At 44.1% G+C, this 13,276-nt stretch overlaps 1 protein-coding gene across 1 annotated transcript in view; it reads right to left on the minus strand.

Moving 5' to 3' along the window:
* Positions 1-8,691, minus strand: part of HMGCS1 (3-hydroxy-3-methylglutaryl-CoA synthase 1 (soluble)) — a 13,138-nt gene extending 4,447 nt beyond the window's left edge. The window contains exons 1-7 of the mRNA XM_014543528.1: positions 8,633-8,691; positions 6,845-7,302; positions 6,017-6,142; positions 5,348-5,512; positions 3,184-3,349; positions 2,205-2,375; positions 1,314-1,420 (exon numbers count right to left, since the gene is read on the minus strand). Coding sequence (XP_014399014.1) covers positions 1,314-1,420; positions 2,205-2,375; positions 3,184-3,349; positions 5,348-5,512; positions 6,017-6,142; positions 6,845-7,292 — 1,183 coding nt within the window. The 5' untranslated portion in view covers positions 7,293-7,302; positions 8,633-8,691. The remainder of the gene's footprint in view (positions 1-1,313; positions 1,421-2,204; positions 2,376-3,183; positions 3,350-5,347; positions 5,513-6,016; positions 6,143-6,844; positions 7,303-8,632) is intronic.
* Between the last annotated feature and the right edge of the window lie 4,585 nt (positions 8,692-13,276).

Consider the following 13,276-nt stretch of genomic DNA (forward strand, 5'->3'; position numbering starts at 1 on the left):
AATCCCCTACCCCCGAGTGCACAAATTTTTGTGCACCGGGCCTCTAGTCCTATATAATAAAAGCCTAATATGCTAAGTGTCTGGTTGTCTGGTCAGCTGTTCAACCAATCAAAGCGTAATATGCTAATCATATGCTAAGGCCGCTCAACCGCTTGCTATGACGTGCACTAATCACTAGGGGACAGACAGTCGACCGGTTGCTATGATGTGCACTGACCACCAGGAGGCAGACGCTCTGACTGGTAGGTTAGCTTGCTGCTGGGGTCCAGCCAATAGGGACTGAGCGAGACAGGCAGACACACAGTCCCTCCCCAGCTGGCCAACATCCCGAGTCTCTCCCTGGCCCCAGCTGTTGTAAATACAGGTGCTGGTGGGCCACATTATGCTGATGACGGAGGGCGCCAAAAGTGGGAAATCAAAAAATCTGAGTAGAAATGACTCAGCAATTCCTGTAGAAAAACCGAGTGGGATCTCTTGGCCTGGCCTGCATCCTCTCATAATCTGGAACCCCTCGGGGGATTGTCAGAGAGCTGGTTTTGACCCGATCCTGCAGGCCAGGCTGAGGGACCCCACTGGTGCACAAATTCATGCACCGGGCCTCTAGTAAATATATATATTTAAAGATAAGATGGTATCTATCTGACACAGCTTCTATGACCTCTGACTAGACACCTGTCCAGTGTCAGCCAGTGCACAAGTTTTTAAACAGGTGAGGTTGAGACTATAAATAACTTGTATAGAGGCAGTTTTTAAAGCAGTGCCAAGTCTACCATCATTCTGTTTTTGCTCCTTCTACCACAGAAGGCACAGAAGTTTCCTTAAAAGTAGCCAAGACCATAAAGTTAGGAAAACTAGATAACTTAAATATTAGTGAACAGTAAGAAATGATTTGTTATTCACTCATGTGATCAGACTCAATCATTAAACACTCAAAAAGCTGCCTGCCTTAAGTAGATATGCTTCCTTTCCCCTGACTACATGTTGAGAACACGAGATGAAAGGTAAAGTTATTTGCCAAAAAAGGAAAAATCAAAACACTCCACCATAAAATGTTTAAACTGGTATTTTTTCCTGATTTGGAAGGGTGGAGAGAAGATATCCTCAGGCAGACAGAGCTGCCTTTCACCCAGGTAAGGCAGATTCTTAGATGAGAGTAAAACCCAGCTGTGTGGGAAGAAGTACTGACATTGAAATGCAGCAACGCCCTGTGGGACAGCCGCCCTGTGGGACAGACTGAGCGTGCTTGAGAAGCTGTTGGACAACCTGCCCAGAACAGGCTCCCACACGTTCTTGTTGAAAGACTTCGTGTTTACCTGGGGTGGCATCTTGGGTAACTTTAAGGGAGTACAGGGTGGCAGCCAAGCCAGAGCCATAGGAGAACACGCCAATCCTCTTCCCTGCCAGCTGCTGAGGCGAGTACCTGTGCAGGGGAGGAGCCAGGAAACTTAACTGATGTGAAACAACAGTGTGCAGAAAGCTCTGAGCTGGACTAGGAACTCGTCCTATAGCCTGAGGGACCTAACCTAAAGCTTGACTTGACAGCTAGCCCACAGAACCAAGCTGTTCATCTCTTCGAGAGGAGGGGGCTTATGAAAGTTATTTTACCATAAAATAAGTCACCTTGTCAACCGGGCATTTCTGGTTCAACTGCTGGTCAGGAATAATAAAACCATGAGAACAGGAGCCAAAAAAGCCAGTGTGCCTAGTTGGTGTGGCTCAGTGGTTGAGTGTTGACCTATGAACCAGGAGGTCATGGTTTGATTCCCAATCAGGGCATATTCCTGGGTTGTGGGCCTGATCCCCAGTGGGGGGTTTGCAGGAAGAAGCTAATCCATGATTCTCTCTCATCATTGATGTTTCTGTCTCTCTAACCCTCTCCTGTTCTCTCTAAAATCAATAAAAATATGTATTTTTTTTAAACAGCCATGTTGACATGAAATACTATGGAATAACGGTAGCATTCTGTCTCTCTATCCCTATCCTGTTCTCCCTAAAATCAATAAAAATATGTATTTTTTTTAAAAAGCCATGTTGACATGAAATACTATGGAATAACGGTAGCCTCACCCCATATATTCTTTAAGTCAATGGACAATAGGCTAGAGAGCCTGGAAGTACAATTTCCGTGACCTGGCACCGAAGCTGGTCTTAGAATCCTAACATTCCCTGAATGAGGGGAGTTAGTAGCGGAAAGTGATACTTACTGGGCCAGAACAGAGGCAAGGGAGCCATACACGGAGGACGTGTACATGTTTCCATTCTGATTGGATACGAGCAAGGATGCCTTCGTTTTCTGATTGAAGAGGTCAGAACTAGCCTTCATAAATGCCTTTTCCACATCTCTATCAAAGTAAGTATCTTCTAATTTAACATCCCTGAAAGATTTGTAAAAGACAGCTTTAGTGTTCAAAGACTCCATGTTTATTGTATTAGTGTACCCAATTACTATTCTAATCTCCAAGTGTGTATGATTCTGTTCTTTATGATTCCATTTGTTAAAGGCCAGGTAGTAGCATGCTAATTGATATGGAAGATATAACAGTTGTAAACAGATAATCCTTTTTCTCAAAGTTTTTAATAACCAAGTTAAGACAACTTGCTTCTAATGGGTTAATACACACACTAAAGTGTTGCTGTCACCAAAAAGAATATACTATTTTGAGTCCATAATAATGTCTATTGAGTTAGGAGAATCACTGTATTACAGGAGCCAAGTCTTAAAAGGTGAGTAGAATTTCGTCAGATGGAAAAGGGGTAGGTGAGGAAAAGTGGAAGGAGGTTGGCAGTGAGCCTGAACAGTGCGGAAGCTATGGAAGGGAGGCCGACTCTGACAGTGACAGTGAGCAGATGAATCTGGGGCCCAGGGCTGGGGAGAGGCAGGAGGAGAGTGAAGAGGCTGTTGTAAGTATAGGTGCCGGTGGGCCACATTATCATGCTGATGACGGAGGGCGCCAAAAGGGGGAAATCAGAAAAGCTGAGTAGAAATGACTCAACAATTCCTGTAGGTAAGCCACCACTTCTCTGGGACTCGGTTTATTCATTGATGACACAAATAGGTTAGACTAGATTACTTCTAAAATCCTTTGGACTCTAAAAATTTCAGGACTTACAAATAATAATTTAACAGATAGGTATAAGAAATGTTCTCATATAGGAGGAAAAAAACCCTAACATTCCCCTTACCCAAAGGCTTCCAGGCCACCATAGATGCTATTTTTATCTCTGTTCTGGTCATTCAGGAAGTCATTCAGCATCATCCGAGCCAGAGATTTCTGAACCAGTTTACAGTAGGGTGAGTGGAAGATCATGAAGCTGAAATCGTTCAAGGTAAAATCTCTATCATTTCCCTCTGAAAAAGAAATCCAAAGACATTATGAAATTCATGTAATTGACTTTTGAAGTTATATTTTTGAACAGGGCTAGGATGTTTTTATATCTTTAAATCACAACCAAAAATATAATGTACAATGAAATACCTGTGTGGTTTAAAATGCTTATCGCCAAAACCGGTTTGGCTCAGTGGATAGAGCGTCGGCCTGCGGACTGAAGGGTCCCAGGTTCGATTCCGGTCAAGGGCATGTACCTGGGTTGCGGGCACATCCCCAGTGGGAGATGTGCAGGAGGCAGCTGATCGATGTTTCTCTCTCATCGATGTTTCTAACTCTCTATCTCTCTCCCTTCCTCTCTGTAAAAAATCAATAAAATATATTAAAAAAAAAAAGGAAGAAAGTGGAATGGACTTGGAACTTGGCAAATGAAGAAACCATGGTCAAGCAAGATGCAAGGAATTGTAGCAAGAAGATGAACCATGAGCACAGAGTGCCCATGGGGGAACAAAGAAGCCAATGTGGCCAGAGAGGATGGGAATGAGGAGAAATTAGATGAGATAATTAGGACAAGGAAGATTATGGAACTCCAGAACATTTCTAAAAAAAAATAAAAATAAAAATAAAAAATAAAATAAAATGCTTATCAAAAAGACAGTCAGAGATCGAATATACACTACCATATTACTGGTTTTCAGAGGTAACAGTCAAAACCCATTAGTGGATTGTGTAATCAAGTTAGTGGGTCAGGGCTAGGAGTTTTTTATCTTAAAAAATTATAGTTTAAAAAATTAAATAAAATAGGAAATAAGCTGCATAATTCACAGCATGAATAAGCAATTTCATGACACTTTTCTTTGGGTTCAGCACACACAAAGGATGTAAAGTGTATTTCTCACTGCGTGTCCTAACAGTCATAGAATCGCCGTACCCTTCAATACACGCTGCTCAGCAGTGCCCATTTTACAGACTGCAGCAATGCTGCTTGTCCAGATCCACCACGTGTCTGAATATACTTCTAACCCTCTCTCACAACCTCATAAAGCCAAGCTGGACTATGGGAAAAGTGTATTTTATCTACTAATACTGTGCGTTGTAACAGCACTGACTCAATACTGCCTTTTTCCGTACCTCAGAACTCCTTCGGCTGAGCCTGTCTCCTCCTGGAAAAGATATGCTGTATCCAGCAGAAGAGTTAAGCAGCTATATCTATTTCTTCCCCTAGTCAAAATACATGCCCGGTTTTTAGGCAGTCTGTACTGGTCAGAAAGCAGTGCCTGAATTAATACTTGAGACTGTGCTGTGTCCTGCTGAAGTTCTGACTGTCAGAATGTTGATTCGTAGACAATGTGCCACGATGTGACCATCTACCTCCGCGCTGTAATCAAGTTACTCTGCGAAGTCTGCCACCCTTTTGAGTGGTCATCAAAAGACACAGACTGCCTGTGGCTCACCAAGTGTCTCAAAGCATGTACCCGAGCTTATATCGTCATTACTTTTATTCTAAAAAGCTACGCAGCTTTAAAAAAGCTATTCAGCCTAGATTCTGAAAACTATTAAAAAGTATACGACTGGGGAGAAAAAAAGAACCTTTTCAGGGTTAAAGATGGAGATTAATGATGACATTAAAAAAGCCAATATGAATCCACAGGTCAAGTACAAATGGGGGGAGAAATTGACCTTCTTACAGCTTTCTCTGGACACAGTCGCAAACTAAAACCTGTGGAAGGACCTTTCACAAAAGATGAACAAAATTCAAGCTACTTTCTTTTACCCTACTTTTTAGTTTTCTTACTGGGGATAAGTTGGCCTAAGTACTTGTGCAGAGATATCTCATTTCCAAAGCTTACCTCTTTTCCTAAATTACACATTCCCCAAAACTACAGGAAATGCCACTTGGTGGGTGAGGAAGACATGGTTAAAGGACTGATTGATGAAGGATGCCCATGAGCAGTTTCTCACTGAAGACACCCCGACGGTTGTCTACACAGACCAAGCTGAGGAGAGCGGCGAAAACCCACCTTTCTGCCACTGGGCACGGATCTTTTTGCGGTAGACAGAGTAGCAGCGGTCTAATGCACTGAGGTAGCACTGGATGGAGAGTCTCCCATCCACGATGGGATATTCGGAAAGCATGTCAGGCTTGTAAAAGTCATAGGCATGTTGCATGTGTGTCCCACGAAGTCCTATTAGAACCAAAAAGGAAGATGTCCATGGATTTCTGCTTCTTGATGTCAGCATGCTAGCAAGCATTACTGGGCCCTCCTTAACTAGTCAACTCTCGCCTCTTGCAGTATAAGCATCACAAGGTGAAGCCAATAGTAATTGAAACAACTGTATCCACAATAGGCCTAAGACTCCTTGGCTATACATTTTCATGCAAGCTTCATAAATCTAACTGGGAGACTATGATTGCTTTACTAAACTGAAATAAAGCTTGCCACTTACTGTGTGACTACGGGCAAGTGCTTCCTTTAAGTTATTACTTAAACCCATTTTACTTCTCTGCAAAATGGGCATGACATTGCTCACCTCATACAATTGCTATGAAGACTAAATATGATAATACAAAGAAAGCACTTAGCAAGTAGTGTCTGCTGTGAATGACCACTCAGTAAGCACTAGCTTCTATTTTCAAATTTCTCAGCATACTGTGCTAATTTAAAAAAACAAAAAACATTCCCACTCACCTCGTTCAAAAATTAAAGGAGCATTTGGCCCAATGAGCAGAGCAATGGCTCCGACGCCACCTGTAGGCCGAGCATTTCCTGTGGCATACACGGCAATATCTCCTGCAACTACCAGGGCATACCGTCCTGAAAAACATCGTCAGTGCAAAAGAAGGTGATCCATACTGTAAATATTACATGTGGAAACTGAAGTGTTACATTTCCCCCAGAATATGCTTTCCCCATCTTTGGAAAATGGGCCCTGGCCGGGTGGCTCAGTTGGTTAGAGCATTGTCCCGTACACCAAAAGGTTTCTGGTTCAATTCCCAGTCAGGACACATACCTAGGTTGAGGGTTCAATCCTCAGTCAGGGCATGTACAGGAAGCAACCAACTGATGTTTCTCTTTCACATCAATGTTTCCCTCTCTCTCTAAAATCAATAAAAAGTACATATCCTTGGGGTGAGGATTAAAAAAAAAAAATGGTCTAAGTTTTGATAAGGTAATATCCTACATGATAAAGATAACAGATTCATAATGCAGATATGCTAAAAGTCTTAGCTATCTTCCTGAACATATGCCAACAAGCGTAAGTGGTAACGTTTGCATACAGCATTAATTAAAAGGTCATCTGGGCCATGGGTTCAATTCCAGTCAAGGGCACATGCCCGGATTGCAGGCTGGATCCCCAGTATGGGGTGTGCAAGAGGCAGCTGATCAATGATTCTCTCTTTTTCTGCCTTCCTCTCTGAAATCAATAAAAATATATTTTAAAAAATTTTTAAAAAAAGGTCATCTGGGCCTATTCATCCTCAGAGATTGTTTCTTTGGAATAGAGACATAACGCACCATCCCAGGAGCTGGACTCGATCCAGTTCACAGCATTGAAGACAGCGGCCGTGCCTCCGTAGCAGGCGTTCGTGGTATCTATTCCTTCTACATCTGTGTTCCCAGACTCCTCAAAGAGCTGCATCAAATTGGTCTTCACTGACTTGGATTTGTCGATGATTGTCTCTGTTCCGACTTCCAGCCGCCCAATGCAATCATAAGAAAGGCCATTTCTCTCCATGAGGTTCTGAACCACAGTCATGCAAAGAGAGTTGATATCTTCTCTATCCGTGCAGAAGCCCATCCTGGCCTGGCCCAAGCCAATAGTATACTTTCCAGCATCTACACCATCGTATTTTTCCAACTCGGCTTGATCAACATATTGAGAAGGAAAATAGATCTCAAGGGCAACAATGCCCACATCTTTTGGCCAGGAGGCTTCTGCATTCAAAGGAAGTGACCCAGGCATGGTGCGAGAGCTTCAGGAAGAAGAACAGAAGAACATTATTTCAGGTTCTAAACTGTTAAGTTCAAATTTGAGAAATCGACATTAAGAGTTCAACTATCACCTAAAATATTAGTTTACTTTTAAGTTCATCATACTTTACTTAGGGCAGTCAATTTTAAATATAGCAATTATAGTAAGAATGAAGTACTATTATTCAAAATTATCATCTTTCAGAAAAGCTTGCACTTTATTCAAAATTAGACATCTTTAATATATTTTATTGATTTTTTTACAGAGAGGGATAGAGAGCTAGAAACATCGATGAGAGAGAAACATCGATCAGCTGCCTCCTGCACACCCCTGACTGGGGATGTGCCCGCAACCAAGGTACATGCTCCCGACCAGAATCGAACCCGGGACCCTTGAGTCCACAGGCCGATGCTCTATCCACTGAGCCAAACCAGTTAGGGCCAAAACTATACATCTTTAGATTTAAAGTATGATTACTAGAAATAAAGGAAACTCAAATAAGATTCTTCCATGTTGTAAAGAACTATGTGATGTCTGCCTGTCTGTCTGTCTCTCTCTCCCTTCCACTCTCTCTAAAAATCAGTGGGTGAGGATTAACAATAAAAAGTGTTTTTATTGAGTTGAGAGAGGGAGAGAGAGGGAGAGAGAGAAAAAAAATCGATGTAAGAGTGTACCATTGGCTGCCTCCCACATGCACCCAGATCAGGGATCAAGCCTGCAACCTGGGCATGTGCTCTGACTGGAAACAGAAATGTGATTTCCTGGTTGATAGGTCAATGCTCAACCATTGAGCCATGCCAGCCAGGCTCTTTTACAAATATATATATTTTAGTGGTTTTAAAGAGAAAGGGAGAGGGAAGGAGAGACAGAAACATCAATGAGAATCACTGATCGGCTGCCTCCTGCATACCCCACATTGGGGATCGAGCCTGCAACCCCAACATGTGCCCTGACCAGGAACCGAACCATGACCTTCTGGTTCATACATTGACATTCAACCACTGAGCAACACTGGCTGGACTAAATTTCTTTAAAGATGAAGGAAAGGTACACTTCCACCACAGCTCTGGAAACCTTTAAAGCTATCTTCCAACAAGAAAGTACCAACAAGACTCAAGTCTGTTCTAAAGCAAAGGCTCAACCCTCCCAGCGAAAGATTTTTACATTAGTCCATTAAACACAAAATTAGCATTAACCAGTATTTCAAGCTAGGGTGTAACCCTGTACAGGGTTTGAGGCTGTGTGGCATGTATTATTTGCCCTGGGGTAAAAATTAAATTCCCCCTTCCTTTCGAGAGGACACTCCTTAGCAGCATGACAGGGTGCCATACCTGTGTGAGGGACAAAGAACTTCAGTCTCCAGGTCTGTCACTGTTTCCTCCTTCAGGCACTAGGAATTTCAAATAAGTCATAAATTACCACATGAATTCAAATAACAACTTCAAAGTGAGTTAAACATTTCCTTATCCAATTACATAATGTAGTACAGAATTTGACCTTGCTTAGGAAAAATGTTACCTAACGCTTATAGATAAACCTTTCCCCCTTTATTGTATTAGCTCTTATAGGGGCAGGTTCAGACCTCAGGATTTTTCAAACAAAATACCTATCTTTCTAGCAAGATGTAATTATCCTCATTTACTCACTCATGCTTCTAGTTTTCAACTCGGCGGCATTCAGCCACATTCATTTGCCCCAACCTTTTAGAGTGATTTCCCCTTAGTGCTTGTATTGAAAACTACCCGGGGTGCGGGTGGGAGGCAGGGGCAGGTCAGAGAGGGTCAATGGGGGAAGAAGGGAGACATCTGTAATACTTTCAACAATGATTATTTTAAATATATAAATAAATAAAGTGGAAAGAAAATGGGATGATGACCTGCAGCACCTCCTTTAGTCCACGTGTGCTGTAGGGTTGTTACTTGAGACAACAGTTCCTGTTTAACAGTTTCCTTTGCTCTCTAAGTACTGGCCAACTTGGCATTGGCCCAGAGACTACAATGAGATGCTATTTAGTAAAGCTTTACTTTCTTCACATCAATAGATCACTTAAGAGCTCTTCACAGACTTCGTACCTACTTCATTACGTTTAACCTCACCTCCCAAAATCAATCAATCCTGCCCTGGCCAGTGTGGCTCAGTTGGCTGGAACGTCACCTCCATGCACCAAAAGGTGGCAGGTTCAATCCCCAGGTCAGGGCACATGCGGGAGGCAGCTGATCGATGTTTCTCTCACACAGATGCTGATGTTTCTCTCTCCCTTCCTCCCTCTAAAATTCCACAAAACCTCTTTGATTAAAGTATTAAATACACACTTTGAAAAAATAACCTATTTTTTGTTCTTTATTCTCTCATTTTATGCTGTGTAGTCTGCAAATTAAGCAGACCATGCAGACCAGTTCTCACTGGTGGGGGGAAAGCATGATTCCCTCTGTATGTTGAGACTACTTAAATAGCAGTAATATTTCTTCTTTTTTTAAAATATATTTTATTGATTTTTTACAGAGAGGAAGGGAGACGGATAGAGAGTTAGAAACATCGATGAGAGAGAAACATCAGCTGCCTCCCAAACACCCCCTACTGGGGATGTGCACGCAACCCAGGTACATGCCCCTGACCAGAATATCGAACCCGGGACCCTTCAGTCCGGAGGCCGACTCTCTATCCATATCCACTGAGCCAAACCGGTTAGGGCGGTAATTCTTCTTCTTGAAGCCATGTATGCATACGCATTCGACACTATTTATACCAAGGAAATTTCCCCTAACTGCTGATATTCCTTCTTTCAATTTTAATTACTCAAACTGGGGAAGAAGGGGAGCATATGAGATCTTGCGCCTCGGTATATGTCGCCAGTTTGGCTCAGATAAACTCTTATAAAAATTCAAAAGATAACAATAACTAAATAAACTGGGCATGAATGTTGGGAGAGGGGGAAGAGGAAAGGGGAAAGAGAGGAGGGGAATGGGAGTAGAGAGAAAGAGGCGGGGGAGCAGGCACTAGAGGCAAAGAAACAGAATGGAGAGTCGCTGGTTACTGGGGCTTCCTGGAGAAGGAGGCAGTAAATGCCACTGTGGGGAAGAGTCCATGGGAAAGGGATTAGGCTTCCATCCTCTTCTGTCATCGCTAGCCAGGTTCTCTGTTCTGCCTGCAACAGCCCTGCCGAAGTCTCCAACAGATTTCTCCTAGAAGGTGTTTTCAGAGCAAGTGCCAGAGCCGAGCAGCATGGGTCAGGGTCAGGACGTGGTTAATGAATCACCAGCGGCTGGGCAGGTTACCACAAAGGGTGTTTAGAAACTCCTGAGGCAATGAGTTCGGCAAAGATTAAAATGATGAGGCTGCCTAGTTCCTGCAACCATGTTCCTACAACCATGCTTTTTCTGGGGTTTAGTCAGTTGTTCTGAATTCCTCCTGGCTCCCCTGTAGCTTGATTCCAACAGGCGGTCAGAGAAATTCAGGACACATTTGGGTACAAAATAAACTATAAGCAGTCACCTGGCGACCTGCTCACTATCACAGGAGAGGAATCCTGGCAATTGAGAATAAGCTGCCTTTCCACCACAGGAGCAAGCAAACAAGACTGCTGTGAAGAAAGCCTTCCTGCGCGTACACGCTGGCTGGTTCTCTAAGTATAAAACATGGATACCCCTGCCGACACCCCCCTCCCCACCTCAGTTACTGGTCTGCTATCAGAGAGTATACTCATATTTCAATAACTTCTTGTAAGATTCCTCTTCTAGGAAAGTTTCCTAGAGTTTTCTAATCAGGGCCCTGCACTCCTGCATCAGGCACGTCATTCACACCAAAGTCTCCATATTCTACCCACAAAAGAAAACTATGAGAGGTCCTCCCATCCCCCCTGGGTTCCTAGACTCCTCTTGGGGGAAGGACTGTATTTTTATTCTTTTGAAATCCCTTTGAGACCATGGAGTAAAGGGCATTCAACTGCCATTTTTTAAGGGGCTGAATTTGGAGTTAAAACAATTACAGGACAAATCTTGTAGATTCAGTACTTGTAGCTGCCCTCACTAGTAAGTTCTTTTTGCTATCACTTTTAAGGCGAGCGGCAGCACCAAAGAGTGTTCAGAAAATTAGCTCTCTACTGTTGCTGTTCAAAGCAAATGGTAGGTTTCCACTGTTCCCAGATCCTAACGCGAAAAATGTAAGGAATCGAAACAGAATCAGACGAGAACATTTGTTAGTCTTACAATCATTCCCACATGCACGCATCCCCAAGCACAAACCCTGCAGAGAAGACTGTGAGCTTGAAAGATTAGCTTCTCCTCTACTGCTCTCACTAGGTATACTCAGCTGATGGACAGCTAGTGAGCATCACACATGTCAAGCACTAGGATGAATAGGTGATTAAGAACGAGTCCTGCCCTCCTCCCATTAGATTGGGTGACACATTTCTCAACCTTTTCAATCTATATCACCTTCTTGAGAAACATAGAAATATCACACCCTTCTATACTTGGTTCTTTAGGAACCCAACCTAAAATTATAAGCCTTGATATCCCTTTCTAAGTGAAACTAAATAGCGATTCTGACATATAGCCCATCAAGCTCCTCCCTCCACAACCAACTTGTGTCTCCCCACATTCAGTTCCACTGGATTATGATTTTAAATAATTCTAGGGTACCAAGGAAACACGTCACATCAACATCAGGGTTCTGCATTTCCTGTGAGAAAAGCTGTCTAAAATACTGACCAAAAATTCTCAAAGCCAATCCCAGTGAAGAGAAACAAGATGTGAAAGCATTCTGGAGGAATATTTAAGTAAACAAGATCAAAAGCAAGCGCCAGAATTAGCCTAACAGATGATATGGCCGTCTATGGCCTCAAACGTCACATCCACTTAACTCTCCCCAAAGGCAAACACCCTCTGAGAACTGGAGTTACTGACTAAGGTAGCATGGAACTGAACTAAACTAGAACTGAAAATAGGACAAACTCAGAAGAGAGAAACCTACAAAGGACAAACAAAACAAAAAGAATGTCTTACCCCACCCCCCGTAAAACATGCTCTTCCTGTCCATACGAAAATAACTGAAATTTTAAAAATAAGGTTTTGGTCAGAGAACGAACACAGACTGCTTAGGTGTCTCAAGCTGCAAAGACCCACTGGGCACAGGTCCGTGTTAAGGACTTTCAATCCCCCTCCTGACAGAATCTGTGCAATACAGGTCCATGCTCCATCTCAGAAGGAAAAGTCGGGTAGCTGCGTGAGCCCCTCCATTCGTCTTGATTTTGTCATTTATCTCGCTATCCTTTTTCCTGACCTGTCCCTGAAACGGGGCCCCTGGTGCTCAGCGGCAGCAGACCTCGCCCGGCTGCAGCAGGCTGGCCAGAGCATCCGGAGGAAGGCCCGCAGCAGACGGAGCCCCGGAGAGGCCCGAGGAGCCCGAAGGCCCAGGCCACAGGCAAGCATGGCAAGCAGGGGCAGCCTCTCTTTACCTGTGGTCCAAACCCCTTCCCCGGCGTGGCCCTGAGCCATCCCCTCTCTACCCCGGGCCGCGGCAGGTCATGGGTTTGCAAAGGCTCCATAGACTTGCTTTGGGAATGTCCTTGACTTAACCCAAAACCTCTGGTGTGTGCAGGCCCTGTGGGTGCCTGGCCCATCACATCGTCCTAGCAGGTCAGGCTGGTCCTGAAGCTGTCGTCAGGGGGGAGGTACGGGGAACCCTGTTTTTAAAATGGGCATAAAAATGACGGAGGCGGAAGGTGGGAGGCAGGAATCTGGTCTCTGAAGCAAGCGCCGTGAGCAGCAGCCAAGAGCGCCAGCCCTCGGCCAGGTTCCTCGCGGCCGCGATGCCTTCCTGCCCCTGCGCTCGGCTGGGGATGCTGCCCACTCCCCTTCCTCCCAGCAACTGGCCCTGGGGTGGCAGGACACACCCCCCGCCAAGCCACAGCCCACGGGTGAGCTTCCCCATCCCCGGGCGTCCCCTTCACTGAAGGCGGCGGGAGCGCCCTGGCA

The sequence above is a fragment of the Myotis brandtii genome, unplaced genomic scaffold (genome assembly GCF_000412655.1).
Source record: "Myotis brandtii unplaced genomic scaffold, ASM41265v1 scaffold328, whole genome shotgun sequence".
NCBI lineage: Eukaryota > Metazoa > Chordata > Mammalia > Chiroptera > Vespertilionidae > Myotis > Myotis brandtii.